This window comes from Aythya marila, assembly GCF_965140915.1.
Source record: "Aythya marila genome assembly, chromosome: 6".
Classification (NCBI taxonomy): Eukaryota; Metazoa; Chordata; class Aves; order Anseriformes; family Anatidae; genus Aythya; species Aythya marila.
In genome coordinates, this window is record NC_139047.1 from 30,441,947 (window position 1) to 30,455,883 (window position 13,937).

A 13,937-nucleotide genomic window follows, 5' to 3' on the forward strand; every position below is an offset into this window, starting at 1 on the left:
AAGAGAAAGTGTCCCAGGGCTGCCAATTCTGTCATCTTCTTTACTGAGCTCCTCCATGCTTCCCTACCTCCATGTACATAATCAGCTTTTCAGTAACTGTATATATGTGGCATAGATGTCTCTGAACTTTCTCTTTGTTAACCTGAATAATTTTACCTATTTGAACTTTGCATTGTTATATTTGCCTTCTGACCCAGAGATATACTTAGAATTTCTTAGTGCTCCTGTCTTCTCATTTCCCATTCGAGCAGTGTGCATTTCAGGAATTGGGCATTTTATGACAGTGTCAATCTCACCAGTTTTGTGACCAGAGACAAGATCACCCTGTGACTTTTACCTGTGGCCCTTACAATGAAGAATTGCATCAACCCTTTTTACCATGCTACTGCAGTGGCAACGCACAGTACAATATCCATCTATATAAGCCCATAATTTTAATTTCCATCACAGCTCTTCAATTCCAGTCTCCCATCTACAATTCTGATTAGTTAACCAAGTGAGACAGATCACTTGATAGAAATACTCTGTCTTCCTCGTTTTTCTTTGTGAGACCACTTTTGGTCCTCCTGATGTGTTTTCCTTTAATTCTGTATAATGTAAGTTTTGGATTCACAATGTCATAAAACAAATCAAATGCCTTGAATAAAACCCAATATACAGATTAAGCATAGTTGCCTCTATCAAAAATAACACTGTCAAAAATTGCTTGGCAAGATCTTTATTCCAAAAAAATGTTATCAGGTATTAATTATATTCCTAGTTAGTATTTTGTAGGAAGAATCACAAATTTATAATGACACTACTTTATCTGGGATTGTTGACAGGATACAGACCCTTTCTTCACCTTTATTAGCACAGAATAATCTTATCCATCAGAAATTTGAGAACTATTATAAGTAGAAAGTTTTCAATTAGTTGTTTTAAAGATTGCTTTGTGTACATCATCTACAGCAGGAGACCTGAAAATATGTGGTGTTCATTGTGCTTTGCTCAAGATTGAATACTTTCTATTTTTGTGATGTCCTCAGCTGGATAATATAGTTTTCAGTGCTGTGTTTTCTGTCCAGACATAGGATTTTTCCATGACAGTACTCTTCCTTCACATCAAATTAAACAAGAATTTTTGGAGGAGGAACTTTCCTTCTCTGATTGGCTTTGTGAAGTGGTAGGGATCCCTGAACTTCTTTGTTGCAAAGATACCATGATAATAATAGTAATAATAATTAAAGAAATAAAATAAAAATCAGTTGTTTGAATAGGCAATGTTAAGGACTGGGTATTATTTTCTACTGTAAACTTTGTGACCCTGGGTAACAAAAATTTAGAAACAAATATGTTTATGGTTCTTACATCTGAGCTATCAATGAAAAAATCATCATTGTGGCCATCAACTGTCCCATTATCCAGCCTGAGAAGAGCTCTGCAAGCTATTGACTGGAATGAGACTTCTGTAGAAATTAATATGATTACTTTTGAAGACTGCATTTATGCTCAGCACTTGCATGGTATTTTGATGAAATCTTTTATCTGAGAATCTCCATGCATTTTGTAAGTGTTTATTTAATTTGTGCACTTCAGGAGTTAACTACTGAATCCAATATGCAGATGAAAGCCTGGACTCAGTGAGAGGTATAATTACTGTCCACTAAAGTCTGCCTTTTGGAGAGGTCTGACTTTCTGTTTTCTGTTCTGATCATTTGAATAAAGTATGATTCTAACTTAAGAACAAAGGCTTTGTTTTACGTAATTCATGGTATCTGCTGTTTCAAATTCTGTTGCTCACCATGTATATAGCTTGTAAGAAGAGCCCTAGGACTGTGTTTATTCTATTAGTAATTTTAAGGGCAAGTTCTTTATGTGAATGAAATTGTCTTGGTAGGATTTATTAATACAGCTTGGTATTAAAAATCCTGTTAACCAGTTGTACGTGGCATATTAGCTAGAAAAATAGATAATTGAAAAGGAGTTATATCCTGATATTGTTATTTGGACTGGGGTAGTTCATTAGGCTCACCTGCGGACCAAATGTACATCATTCAGAGCACTGTACAAGCAGGGAGCATGAGCATGAGAGTTGTTGATGGCTGTTCAGTGTCTCTGGGTTATACACACCATTTATCACATTCTGGTTTATTCATAACTGGGGACAGCACTTTGGCTAGGCAACTCTATTTTTTTATAATAATATTTAAAAATGGGGAACAAGATTATTAGGAATGTTCAGTGCTAGCCTACCTTAAAAAAATACGTTCAAAAGAACCTAAAAGAAGTTGCAGAAAGTTTAATATCCTGGGGTAGCCAGTAACCTGAAACCGAAGTAATTTTCTTTAAATTGTTACCTCTTTTCTGTCAAAATGATTTTGAAATCTTTATTTACTAAAGTTTTAAATTTCACACTTCACAATATAATTTTTCTTCTTAAAAAACAGCTCTAATATGTCTGTCCTGAATTCCATCAATCCTACCCCACTTCCCAGCCATAATCTAAAATAGCTTAGTACACTCTTTAAATGAGGCTTCATTAATTTTTCAGAACGTACCAGAGGACTTTCACTAATGCTGTATATCTGGAGCTTCTGTGCAGTCAATTAAAATATAGCTACATTTTTTTTGAATAAGTGAAACATATTTTTATGATAGCATAACCTTTTTCTCCAGTCATGTTTACTTGCTTCTTCATAAAATTCAGGGATCTGTAATGAATTTCTCAGGCATTACTGAGGATTAGCAAACTTCTTTTGTGTTTTCTTTAGGCTTAATTTAGAACTTTTCTTATGCTTTTCACATTTTTATAACCAACTAGTTGCAGTTGATTAAATATACTTATTTTACAAGGGTTTGAAATACAACAAAGAATAAGCATTTGATCTCTTTTTAGAAATAGTGAGAAATTTTGAACCAACTCTTTTTTTTTTTTTTTTTTTTTTTTTTTAAATCAAGGTTTATGTAGCTATTGTGCATTATGTACTGTATCATTGCAAATATTTATACAAACAGGAACAAAGCCTTTTTCATAGGAGCCACAATTAACTTAATAATTCACATTTTTTGTCTTTAGTTCAGATGTATTTGATTTTATTTTTTTTCTTATGGAAACTTATAAATCAAGATAAGTGGTAGAAGGAAATATTATGACAGAGTTCATCCCACAGTGTTTTACATGTTTTACTAACATATTGCTTTAACTTTTCTTTCTTAACACACCACTTATCTGATGATCTGGTGTTCTTTGGCCCAGCCCTAATCACATAGAACACAGACTGTAAAGATATCTATATTCAGATATCTTTACCAATCCAGTTACCAGAGGTACATAATAGTACGGAGGTTTTCTTAGAAATATTTCCAAGGAGGTATGTGAACATGGTGTCCAGCAAAAGGTTTTTGCTTTGCAAAACTTTGGTTTGGTATTCAGCCCTTTAATAGTGAATGTGCTCAGACCTTAAGATTTTAGAGTGGCAGTGATTTCTTGATAGGAGCATTTTTGGGTTCAAGATGTTATTTCATTCACATCAATCCCACTAGTCATGTTGTCACCACATAACATATTTCCATTTAAATGAAATCATATTTTTGAATGATGTGAACATGCCATAGAGCATAAAATAATACTTTTGAAGCTCATGAGGCCGATCAACAAAACTAGCTATGATATATGCAATTCTTCTCTCAGTCTTGTTTGAAGCTCATGAGGGAGATAACAAAACTCTTTATGAATCATAAAATGGTTTGAGTTGTAGGGGACCTTAAAGATCATGTAGATCCACCTCCCCTGCTATGGGGGTTCCACTAGATTATGGCGTATGCTCTCAGTCTTGTTTGTGTATTGTAATGAAGATATTCTAATGACTTTAGTATGCTTGTTTTCTTTACAGATATTTTATTAAGTACTCAATATGTTTGCTAATTGTTAATGCCTTTGTTGTTGCAGATACAGCAGTGATATATAAAAATAGGAATGGACACGTTATTGAACTGAATGTAGAAACAAATACAACTACATTATTATTGGAAAATACAACTTTTGTAAGTAATATGTTTTATTTCTTGTTGGAAGTCTGCTAGTCTGCTTTTTTTTTTTTTTTTTCTCCTGTAACAGTGAGTGTAATTAAAGATTACAGAAACTATGTTTATAATCTAGAGTAGGTTTATATATAAATGGAAAGTATAATCCATGCTTTCTTTGGGCTATTTCAAGGATCATACCTGGCATACGTGCTAGTGAATCTGGCTGAAGTCTTCATAAAATTAGGGAGCTCTACCCAAAATTAAGAGCTTTTTCCTGTCAGAAATGGAGAAAAAAGTTCAAAAATCATATGAAAATTTTCCTTTAAGCATTTACATGTATAAAAATATATATAATTTCCTTGTTGTGGTATTCTCTGGTTTACCTGTTCTTCTGTGCTTTAATGTCAGACTAGAGTGTTGGGGATTATTCTTCTTGACCAGTAACTAGTATATACATGAGTGGTTTGCATATGTTTCTGAGTAGCAGTAATTGCTAAGAAATGTTTTATTTCTTAGTCTACATTTCCCTTTTCTTTATGTGGTTAGTTTCAGTGATACCACTTATATCCTACCCTGTAATTCCCATTTATCAGAGCTTTGCAGCATAAATGCATGGCGTGTCAATCAATCCTCCTAAATACTTCATACAGACCACTAGCTGTTATTGCTAATCCCTGTATTTTTAATTTAGAAAAATATTTTGCACCTGCAGACCCAAAACGATGACTCATTTTCATCATAAATCTTTGGCAAAGGCCAAAGATTTTATTCCTGGTTTGTTCCTGGCCTTTGCTGATACAGATTCCTCGTTTCAAAGCATTAAGCCCCTGCTGACATTTCCTTCTAACTCCTTGAACTAGAAAGGGGAGAGCAGAAGTTTGGGAGAGTGAACTAGACACTGACTTCCCAGATCAATGTAAAAATGAATGAAAAGGGAGGAGAGATTTGAATATTAAGAGTGCATGTGTGAGGCTCCCTCACTGTAAGCTACACCTTTCCATATGCTGGGATGTGCCTCAATGTACTTCCTAGCCCAAAAAAGACTGGCAGACACAAGTAAAAGTGGATGAAAAGGGGAATATCTCTCAAATACAAACCACAAAACATTGAGGAAACGTTTTCCCTCTTACCTGTGTATACCTGTGAGTGCTTTCCTGGCTAAGTAGAGGATTATCTGTGTCAGGCCTACAAATTACCTTTAGCACATAACTTAAATGCAAGTAGCTATGTGGACATCTCTGGCTCTAAAACTTGACTTTAATGACAAGACACGAGTTTCCTCATAAATTAATTCATACATTTTTGGCTGCGAGTGTTTGGCTCATGCAAAGGCTATTGCCAGCATGACAAGCTATTCAGGCCATTATGCTAAACCAGTGATGCCAAGTAATGATGGATCAGTATGGACAAGCTGCTTCATGCTGCGAGTGTCTCATCTTGTCAGAAAGTTGCTGTCTGTTGTGTGCAGACTGACAGAACTGTAGACACTAGGTATCTACACTTAATTAAGTGTGGGAAACTGATCCAAGATGGATAATATTCAAGCAACCATTTAATAATTATCTATGGAACAGAGTCAAATGAAAACATGTGTTTTTTCTTGTGAAGCTTCACTCTGTACACAGTCAAAAGCTAAGAGTGTTAGATTTAAATACAGTGGATTTCAGCAGTGACTATTTACATGGAAGTAAAATAAAAAGCTGAAAACAGAGCAGAAGTCTCGGTAAGTTTGTTGGCATATGTTTGGCAGAGAGCAATGGGAAATGTTGCTGTGCCGTTGTCTGTCTGTTGAAAAAGGTGGCCAATGATCCTAACAGAAGATCACAATATTACAGAGGCAGACTGTGCATCTGAAACCAAAAGCTGTCCTGTTCTTATAAGGTCCATTGTCCCCAAATTCATACTGCTGAAAGTACTCTTACAAGTTAGACGCCTGGCTCGTTAATCAAACATTTTCCCAACTCAGTGTCACATCTGCTTAATCACTAGTGCATAATTAGAATGGTGCTGGTTTAATGACTCTGCAGAGCTGTCTTATATTAATAAAAAATACAGCACAGATCCAGCATAAGCAGTGGCAGTGCAAGTTCCCTTTTTCTTCCCTATAAAAAGGTTTCAGTTGCGGAACAGTCACCTTTAGATGGGAGTGATTAGCTTATTTTCAGAGTGCATTCCCTCTCCTGTTTGCCGCTGCTCAAGCAGCCCACAGAAGTGGCAGGTTTTTCTTAGTAATGTTGATAATTATCCACTGAAAACCAAACTGCCACAGTGAAGTCATTGCACAGAGAAGGCTAGTAATGTTTCCTTGTCACTACTGACCGGGCAGTGTTTGAACCAGCAGAAGACATTTTCTCCTTTCCTTATTACTAATCCTGTAAAGCAGTCTTCCACTGTGTACAGATCACTGCCTTTGATTTGCATCTTAGAGACTGCCATTTTTTCTGCAAAGTACATTTCTTTTATCCTTCTTTGTGTTGCTTATTGCCTAAAATCAAAAGTACTCCTATTGAAGAGCCGCTAGCAAAAACAAACAAACAAACAAAAAGCAAACTACATTTTTGTTAAAAACTTGTTATATAGAGTGTTATAAAATACAGCTTTTAATTATAACTAGAAGTACCCATGCTCACAGAGAGAAGAAAAGCCAGGGTTTTGACATTCTAACATGCCCATTTGTCTTCCATAGGGAAATACGTATGCAAAGTTCCTGACTTAAAGTATTTTTTTTCCAGTTTCATGAGGATTGATTCAGACAGTAGAAGAAATTACTGCACTTCATTTGCCCTCTTCAAATGGAATCCTTTTCTATAATCAATCTACTAGTGAAACAATCTGACCTTTATATAATTAAACTGCTAGCAAAGCAATCTTATGTGTAACAAATACAGTGTTATAAGAGAAAGGAGTAGCTTTTAAAGCATGATGACTATCTTTTAGCTTCTCTGGAGGTCATTATTTAAAGACAGGTTTTCTAAACTATACCCGTCCTCTGCCTATTTTCATGTAGTGTATCCCGTTCAAGCTGCCTAATAAATAGTTAATATTCTCAGCCAGCCTCATGTAAATGTTAACAGCTGGAGGCTAGACAGGTCTTCTAGTAGATGGAGCCAAAAAAAGCCCTGGACATTAATCACTGTGTGGCATCCTGATGCTTGCGCTATTGCCTCGATACATGATTACAATATGTTCTCTATCATCTGTCTGAGGTGCCTATCACCATGAGCCTAAGCGACTTGCTTACCAGTTACTGAGCATTTAGCAATACTTTATTGCACATTACAGTTAAACAACAAAGACATTATGCCTCATTTATCTAAGTAATTTCAGAGTTTAACAAATATTTTATTTATATCTTTTGTCATCAATCATTAAATAGAGCCACTAAAGGCAGGTTACCACTTCCTACACAACCTGGCCACAAGACTTGGGTATGCTGTAGAGGAAAGTATGGAGGAAAGGCATGGGAGGTTGTCCATCTGGTCCCTTATGATGCTTCTAGCTCAGCCTCCCTCATCTGTTTTACAAAACAAAACTAAGAAAGCAAATAAAAAGATGAGAGAAAAGGTGGGTAGGGACTGTTCTATGTTCTGTGTCCATATGTGTTGTAACCTCTGAAAGAAGCCTTTAGAAATGTTGCCTTCATATCTTTCTGTTAAAAAAAAAAAAAGCCAGAATAATTATGAAAATGGTAAGAACAGTTATTTGTTTGGCCTCACTTCAAGTGTTTTTGTCAGGGATGTATGCAAAAGTAGTCAGATGCCTTGCATGCACTCAGTCCAGAATCCTTGGTCAGAAATGAATCTATCATGACTCCTTTTGCTTTTCCGTTGTAGGTGATGAGAGGTCTGAGTCATCAAATAAGAAGGTTTTGATTTCTTTTTGATACCCAACAATATTCTAGTGTCCAAAATGAAAACAGTTACACTTGTAAAGTCTTGTATTATAATAGCTTTCACCCAGCTGTGTACTTTGGACTCTTCTAAAGCCCAGCCATTGCTGACCTTCTCTCTCCCCTGCTTTCTGTGCCTTTCCATGACTCTTTTAAAGCTCAAGGGGAGACTGCATCTGAGCGCACAGCAAGCAAATCCTATTAAGTTGCAAACCTGTTTTCAGGGGCTTGCCAGGACTATACTCTAGAGTGTGTTGTATTGTCATGTTCCTGTGGGCCATCTTTTACACAAGGATGGAGAGAGAAAGATTGCTTCTTGCTGCCTAGTGATGCTGACGGCATCAGAAGGGTGAGCAGAGCAGAAGTAGTCTTGGCTCATGAATCATGATTAGGCTGTGGCAGCCCAGCTGTGAAAACCCTGTGGAAGCCTGGCAGCCAAAAGCCGAGAATGAGCGTTTTAGTATGAACAGAGCTTTTGGCAGGAACTGTTTTGTGCCATTTTATAGAGTGTTCTTCATAAACACCCCTTCTCATTGATAGTCCTCTTTTTGATTTATTTTTTGTTTTGTTGTTGTTTTGTCCCCACACACTCCCTTCTTTTGGTGGGAAAGTCAGTGCAGCATCTTAATGCAATTATAGTTTCTTTGTTGATTAATATAGCCTTAATTGCAAGAGTAGCTTACGTGCTTATATTTTAAGAGTCTTGTATAAGAGATTAATGAAAGGGTGAATAATGGTAAATACATTAAACAACATTATATAACCTCATAAATATTAGTAATTATTGCAACACTGGACATTTTAATGACCCACACATGTTGTAAATAGGTTGTTAGGAACACTGCAACATTATCTCCTCTCTCCCATGCTCCTCTAAATGTTAAATAACCCCATCAGCAAAACCTTTTTAGTAGAGGGGTTTTTATGGGTTAGGGTTTATTGTTGCACAGCACCACTGCACAGAGAGATGGGAAGGGTTTGCCGTCACTGTGGTCTGGTGGTGGCCAGTGGTGTTTGTTCAAGTACAGGAGGCTTTAATGTATAAAATGCAGTGAAGTATGTGCCATACTGTCAGGTTAGGGTAGCTCTATGTGGGACCTCTCTAAAAAAATACCCCTGATATAGAAAATAGTTCAGGGCTAACTATGCCAAAGATGAGGAAAGAGAGGAAAAAAATTATGTGGTCTAGTTATTAGAAGTTATTTTCTACTAGAGAAGCAATGGTGCAAGGCTCTTCATAGATTTGTTTTTGTTTGCTTGTTTGTGTTTTTTTTTTTTTTTGTAACCTACAATCCATGTGAAAACTCTTGAGGGGGTTGGTTTATGTTTTTCAGAATGACCAGGATGCCCCCTCTATAGTGTAGAGGTCAGATTGGATTATACTTTAAGTCATGCTCACCTTTTACACTGGATAGGAAACCCGAGTGTTAACAATTACATCATACAGAATCACAGCATTTTTGGAGGTGAACTAAAGGCTCAGGTGACACGGGAAATAATGTGTTATGAAATGTAACCTTGGAAACCCAAGTTTTTCAACATTCTAATTATGATGCATTTTCCTAATTACAACCAGATTCTCTTCTCTGAGGTCCCCTATTTTTACTGCTATAGGGTTTGCTGTTCTGCTAGGCTCCACTCTTCCCCGCTCTCTCATCTAACCTCCCAGTGGTCCATCTTCTCCTTTCAGTCACAGCAGTGGTAATAGAAGAAAAATCCCATTGCTCCCTTGATTGCTAATACCACTCTAGAAACCTGCTACATGCCATAATCCCTTCTCATTATGCATCTACTGTAATTCTGTCCCATCTGATTCATCTTATGCATTGCCATTTGGTCAAAGCCTGTCTGATAAGTTGAGCTGAATACCTACCAATGAATGCTAATGAACTGTCAAACTTAGGTGTTCAGTTATAACATTAAATTAAAATTCTGATGGAGATACGGGTAGGTGATATAGAAAGATGTATAATGTGCTAGGTAGTAGTATTTCTACCAGCTTTAAAGTGACAGTCTAGAACTTCTGAAATATTTTATCCCGGATGAATAACAAACATTTTAAAAGCCTGAATATGTGTAAAGGGAGTATTAAGCAATAGAGAAGAATAATAATAGTAGTGTGAAAGATGTAAATTTGTGGGGAAAGCAGAAATATAAGAAACTGAAACAGAAGGCAGTGTAAAACTAAAGGAAAAAATAGCAACAAATAAATGAATTCAGCAAAAGCAAAAATTTCCTGTAATGAGTTTGAAATATGATGTGTTATTTCACTTAAAACTATCCAAATGAAAATATGAAAGAAGAGTACTATAAAGTGTTTGACAGGTGATAAGGATCCATTCTTATAGCTGTAGGCTAGACCGTCTTCAAGATAGCTTCTATGTTTATGCTCTGTGGCATATTTTTGAAAGTTTTTGAATAAGGGACTGATTTAAATGTTATAGCAGTTTAAATCCACAAGAAGCATAAAAACGACATTTTACAGTAAATGAAAAAAGAAATAAAAGCATGCTTATACTGAGGGGCACTCAATGTAAAGGCTCTTCTATACACAATCATAACAGACATTTCTGTTAATAGCAAAACACACATAAAATGCAAAATTAAAAAAAAAAGACATCAATGCAAAATGTAGACTTGAGAAATGTTCACTGGAATTTTTGTTTCCATTTCAATCACCTGTGCATGGAAAGGTGGAATAATAACCTGTTGCTGGAGGGGGGGAGAAGAGAGGGGGCATTATATTTCTGTGTTGCACAATCTCTTTCATTCCTTTACTTTCATTTTTACTGTCTCAGGCTGTTCTCATACTCTTTTTCTATCCATGCAAAACTACATTTTGCAAAACTTATTTGGAATCTGGACAAGAGAAGAAATATGGAAAGCTAAAGGGCAAAAGATGCTACCTCCTTTTGCCTCCATTTGACTCATGCCCTTATTATCTTTGTGATATCTTTATCTCAGTGAGACTTGCAGTCATTGCTTGTCCATGAGATCATGCATCACTGTCAGGAAAAAAATTAAAACTCTTATCATATGAAGCATTTATTTCAAAGGAACCTAGAAATTCAGTGTTAAGTATGGTGAGGTAAAGCAAGAAGGTAAGAAAAGCAAGAGCAATATGGTGAGAAAAGCAAGAGCAGATACAGGATCATTCTTTCATGTCTGAAAAAGTGAAATGATGTCATATTCAGCAGTCTTGGAAAAAACAGATGACAGATTTGTAAATTAAGAAGGGAAGACTGTACAGGTGAAATGTGACTAATTTAGGGATAACAACAATTCATCTACTCAAAATGTTTTATGCTTGAATACAGCTGATTGCTTTTGTAGGGATTTTATGTCTTGATTTTTATGTCTAGGTAGTACAGCCAAATATAAAGGACGTAAGGAAATTACCTTTCTTTCTTCCTTGTCTTCAGCCTTTCCTCTGTTCTAGTTTGGAAAGAGGATATGGGTGTATACGGAGTGCACAGCGCAGCACAGGGTTGGGTTATCCCGTCTGCTAAGCAGCTGATACTGTGCAGTGATGCAGAGAGAAACGAGCCCTGTTTCTGCATCCAGGGACAAATCCTAATTAGCTGTGTTTCTCCCTGTTTCAGTGCTTATTTGTCCAGAGCCACATTTCTTACAGATCAAGAAAAGATAAGCCATAGAGGCAGAATCATAAGGGATAGCATGTAGTCCTGAGGAAGGCTCAATAGCTCCTGACAAAGCAAGAAGCTTGAAAAGTTGCAGATATGCAGACATGACAGTGGAACAAGCATTCTCCAGATTTCTGATAACAAGACACATGAGGTTTTTTAATTCCCACTGTTTCCAATATGATATTTTTCTAACACTTTCTTTAAAATTCAGAGAAAAAAAAAAAAAGTATTCTGGGAAGGGAACAAATCTATGAGGTCAAAGCCTTCACAAACTTATTTTTAATAAATAAATTAATCCCTGTAGCAAACATCCCAATACACTATCTCCTCAGGGTTTCAGCAGTATACATTTATTGGAAGGAAGCAAAGTTTTCTTTTAAATCCATCACCTGGTAATCTTATCTCCTCACTCATGGAGTCGGACTTCTGTTGGTTCATGAAATACCTTAGACATATTTATGGAGGAAAACTGAAATCTATCTGTCCTTTGTTTTAGTCAGCTCAGTTTCTGAGCTTGCTTTCCATGTTAGGCAGGAGGAATGAGTCAGGTGATATTTGTTTGTTTGTTTTGTTTTTAATCGGAAAGGTTTCTTCTGTGCACACAAGTATGGCATCTGAGTTTATTGCCATGATTTTTCTTGTCTGAAAATAAAACAAAATTTGGTCACTTAAATCCCTCTGATATTCTGTTTATTTTTTGTAAATTCAGCTTAAAAATAGGTTGAGTATGTTTTTAGGATAGTTTAAAGAAACCAACAGTACTATCAGCCTTAACCATGAACACTTGATTTCTTGTGGTCTTCTAGTTTCTTAAGTGGAATATTAAAAAAGTATAAAATCGCTTTATGATCCTCTTAGCAAGAATAATCCCATTATACCAACAAAATGAAAACTGTTTTACTAAAATCATTACCTGCAATCAAGAGATTATAGCTCATTGGTATTACACTTATACCATGTGTCGAAGGTATTCCTGGAAGCAAACAAAATTTTGCTTGTGAGTGCAAGCTGAATGAACAAGGAAATTTTGAGTGGGATTCAAATTATTTTAAATCCCAAATCCACAAGACTCTACTTGGATAGAGAGTATGTGAGTAGCTCTTCCTGGTGATGCCTGGGACTACCAATACTTTGTAGCTGAGCTATTCAGGTGTTTGCATTAAATGCATCGTTATTTTTGTGATGGCATAATCAGTGAATTAAGATTCTTAATAAATGGAGGAAATGGTAAGCACCACATTCCCTGAGAATGCATTTGGAAAGCTGCATGGGTTATATATTGCTTGAGATTGAGGTAGTGGGACTATAATTAATAAACCACCACAAAGCAGAGAAATTTCCCTTCTAAAATTGTTTTCAGTGATGTGACAAGTAAGGGGAATGTTGCTCATAGATTTAGTCTGCTGAAAGATGGTTATCTCATAAAAGTCTCTTTGTACACAGCAGAAATCTATTCTGTGTACATTTTAGATTAAAAAAAAACCTAAAAGCATATTTTTGTCTTCTTTTCTCAAGACTGCAGACTTATCTTCTAAGTTTTGATACTTCCTTGCTCTTATACATGGTTTGTCTTCAAAACTTTTTTTTTTTTTCTTCACCTTTAGATTTCATTTGGATAACTTGGTTCTAATTATGTTACCTAATAACTTGAGTTTAATTTGTACATCAAGATGTGGTGTCTTCCAAACTTATTGGAAGATTAGACTTTGTTTTGTTGTTTAGGAGTAGCTCAGCTACTATAAATATATTGGTCTGTGATTGTTGGTTAGTGCACGTTACACCCTTGTTGAATTCATTAGATTAGCAGTGGGATTAGGCTAAACAGAACAGGATGCTTAAGAACCAAAATCGGGGAAAGTATTCAAAGAGGGGATAGGCGTTGTTTCACACAGCTATTTGTATGCTTTTATCTTGTATCTTTATGGATCTGTTTGTTTGTTTGTTTGTTTGTTTTTGTGTGTGTGTTTTTCCATTATTTCCATTCTATTATTTCCATTTTTTACTTTTTCCTTTCCCTCTTCTTCTTCAGACCTGTCTCAAGATTAATTTAAAATTATTTGCTGCATTGCCCTTTAGAGCCCATTCTTATCTTCCTTTTACACTAGATGCATTAAGTTCTTTCCAATGTCAACATTACTCCTTGATTAAATTACAAGCCTGAATTCAATTGGGTGTCATGTAATCTTGGCTAGATATAAAGCAATGTTAGTTGTATAATGGTACCTTATGTTCCACTTTACTTTCCACTAAGCATTTTACTTCTTATAAGAAAAAGAATTTTTCTTTAGTGAAAGTTGTCGTGAAAAAATTTTATGTATGTGGTATTGGAAGAAAAGCAACAGAGACATATTGCAGACCTTTTTTGTATGTTATCTTTAAGATTAACCTAGTGA

General features: G+C 35.7%; 1 protein-coding gene across 2 annotated transcripts in view; it reads left to right on the forward strand.

Annotated features, from left to right (window-relative positions):
- Window positions 1-13,937, forward strand: part of DPP10 (dipeptidyl peptidase like 10) — a 252,548-nt gene that overhangs the window by 116,802 nt on the left and 121,809 nt on the right. For both annotated transcript variants that reach the window (XM_082764039.1, XM_082764038.1), the window contains exon 4: window positions 3,932-4,026. In XM_082764039.1, the coding sequence (XP_082620165.1) occupies window positions 3,932-4,026 (95 nt within the window). The remainder of the gene's footprint in view (window positions 1-3,931; window positions 4,027-13,937) is intronic.